The 2,677-nt window shown below is 29.8% G+C and overlaps 1 protein-coding gene across 1 annotated transcript; it reads left to right on the top strand.

Moving 5' to 3' along the window:
• The first annotated feature begins 937 nt into the window (after positions 1-937).
• Positions 938-2,377, top strand: LOC107025621 (auxin-responsive protein IAA33). Its single transcript, XM_015226387.2, has 2 exons — positions 938-1,385; positions 2,168-2,377. The coding sequence occupies exons 1-2, from the start codon at positions 1,027-1,029 to the stop codon at positions 2,250-2,252; spliced, it is 444 nt and encodes a 147-aa protein (XP_015081873.1). The 5' UTR covers positions 938-1,026; the 3' UTR covers positions 2,253-2,377.
• The last annotated feature ends 300 nt before the right edge of the window (positions 2,378-2,677 follow it).

Raw genomic sequence — 2,677 nt, forward strand, 5'->3', positions numbered from 1 at the left:
TAATCTAGTTATGAATATTAGAACCAGACGTGTTGAAATGGATTATCATTTTGTCCGTGAGATGGTGTCCAGAGGAAACTTCTTACTCAGTTTCTGAGGTCTAACAATCACCTAGCTGGCATTCATACCAAAACATTGTCAAAACAAGTATTTTCTATATTTCACAGCAGTCTAGGAGTTACTTATATTTCCTCCTCTCACTAGTTTGAAGGGAAGTGTTGAAGATGAAGGAAACTGATGGTTGGAATATATCCAAGGAAGTTGACTGGCGTGCTCACTATTGTAGATTTTGAGTCACAGTAGTATACACTACTAAATCCTACCTTATGTACGAGTAAGTTGTTTGTATCATGTATGGGCCAAAATCGACTAGGATAAGGTGTTTTAGTTATAGTAGTAATACTACTAATGTAAATTATATATTTGTATTGTAGTAGGACTCCTAGTGTAGCTAGTATATGATTCTTCTCCTATATAAGGAACATGTACTTAACAGTTTTATTCATAAAGACAATCCTTAATTTCTAAACATACCGTCAATTCTTATTAGGTAAGTTTCCACAAAAGATTTATATTGTATCTACCTCAATATTAACGTAAGGTAAGATGTGTTGCTTTGTAATGGATTTAAGAACTAAATTGACGGTTGCGACATCTTTCATTTTATCTATTGAGTCTACCTGACTAAATTCGGATCGTGCACTATAGGACCTATTCGGTGTGACGCTCCCAGTAGAATTTTCTCCATACCCAGAGCTCGATAAGGGTGAAATAGTCTCACCACTGCAATACAATCCATGTTGATAAATGAATTGAAAATAACTCACCATATTGCAAATACCAACAAAAATTCAAATATAGTTTTATATTTTGTTGTTAAAATAAATTATTTGTCATAGACAATAAATGAATGCTTTGAAATGTGAAAAAGATAGCTCAAGTTTAGGGCTGTCTCAGACCAGCACCCGACATTTGTGCTATAAATAATCACTAAGTTATGACTAGTACAACACCCTAGCTTTTTCAATGAGCAGCTTTGAGTCACAAACTAGGCAAGAATGTTTAAACAAAAGAATTACTACAAAATACTATGACATGATGAGCAGTAGATCATCATCATCATCATGTAATGATCCACCAGCAGTGACAGTCGTTGTTGAAGGGCGTTCGATTTGCCAGATGATAAGTCTTCACAAGCTTGGTAGCTATCAAAGCCTTGCTAAAACACTTAACCAGATGTTTGTAGATAGTGGTGACATTATTGAGTGTTCATCACAAAATAATAATAATAATAATGTTGATCTTTCAAATGCTCTTCCTGGTCATCTTATTGCTTATGAAGATATCGAAAATGACCTCCTCCTTGTTGGTGATCTCAGTTGGAAGTAAGTAATCTAACTATGTATGTTTAGCGGTAATTAACAATCTTTGTAAATTAACATTGAATCTAATGACAATTAAGTCATTCTGATAAAGACTTTAGTACTCGATATAGATATGCATATTTATTGACCCAAAAATTTGTTTTCATTGTAGTGCTATCATTTTACTTTCAGCTCGACATACTATTATACAAAAACTAGGTGAAAGAAAATTTGAAAAGTTTTATGAAAAATTTGGTAATTTTAGAAAGTGGTGAAGCATAAAATTTACCATTATTTGTCTTACTTTTGCTGTTAATATACTTTTAAAAGAATGGTTACTTGTTACTTTTGTTTTTATATACTTTTAAAAGAATTGATTTTTTTTTCTAATTTCAATTTTCCTCATCACACATGTTAAATGCCATTAGATTAAAATATATTTTAGTAATTATACCTCACTTTAATTTAAATGATCAAATTTAAAAATCTTATTTGCATTCTTAAATTCTGCGTTAAATTTAAACTAGACTAACAATTAAATAGTAAGCATATATACTTTGTCAAGTTAACTTTTAGAGAAGAATTTTCCATATTCAGATTTAAAACTCAATTAAATTTTATATAAAATAGATATATATGCATATTATGCGTTTTAATTTCGAATCATGTTATACATGAACACGATCATTAAAATACAGTATAAGTGAACTAGATAAAACGAAATTACATAGCTAAAATCTGCCATAAAATGAGTTTAGAGAAAATATGTGATATAACTAACCTACTCTTTCAATGTTATCCAGAGATTTCGTGAAGGTGGCTAAAAGGATACGAATTTTGCCGGCGAAGCCAAATTCACGCACTGGAAGAGTGGAGAACAATATTTAATATATTTGTTTTTTTTTCTTTCTTTTGTGTAATTTACTTAGTACAAAGTTTTGCTTATTTTTTGTAACAACTTATGAGACGCCGATTATGCCATATGAAATTATAATATTAAATAATGAGATTAAGTTCAAGTGTTATTTGAACAACTATTTAATGTTTATAGCTTAATATAAAGGATAAATAGTAATATTTATTAGTTTATTTTAAATGCCAGCTTGATTTTTATTTATATTTTTGTCTGTGATTTTATATTATGAATATTTTTTAATTTCGAGAACTTTTAATATTGCACGTTATTCCAAAACTTGTTGCTTTTTTAATTTCGAGAACTTTTAATATTGCACGTTATTCCAAAACTTGTTGCTTTCACGCAAGCCTCAAATCGTCTTTCATTTTAATTTACCACTTACAACACTTTACTTCAT

Source organism: Solanum pennellii, chromosome 7 (genome assembly GCF_001406875.1).
Source record: "Solanum pennellii chromosome 7, SPENNV200".
NCBI lineage: Eukaryota > Viridiplantae > Streptophyta > Magnoliopsida > Solanales > Solanaceae > Solanum > Solanum pennellii.

Coding starts and splice junctions, on each gene's coding strand:
- LOC107025621 (XM_015226387.2), top strand. CDS start 1,027: ATGAGCAGCTTTGAGTCACAAACTAGGCAAGAATGTTTAAACAAAAGA. Junction 1,386..2,167: donor GTTGGTGATCTCAGTTGGAA/GTAAGTAATCTA, acceptor AATGTTATCCAG/AGATTTCGTGAAGGTGGCTA.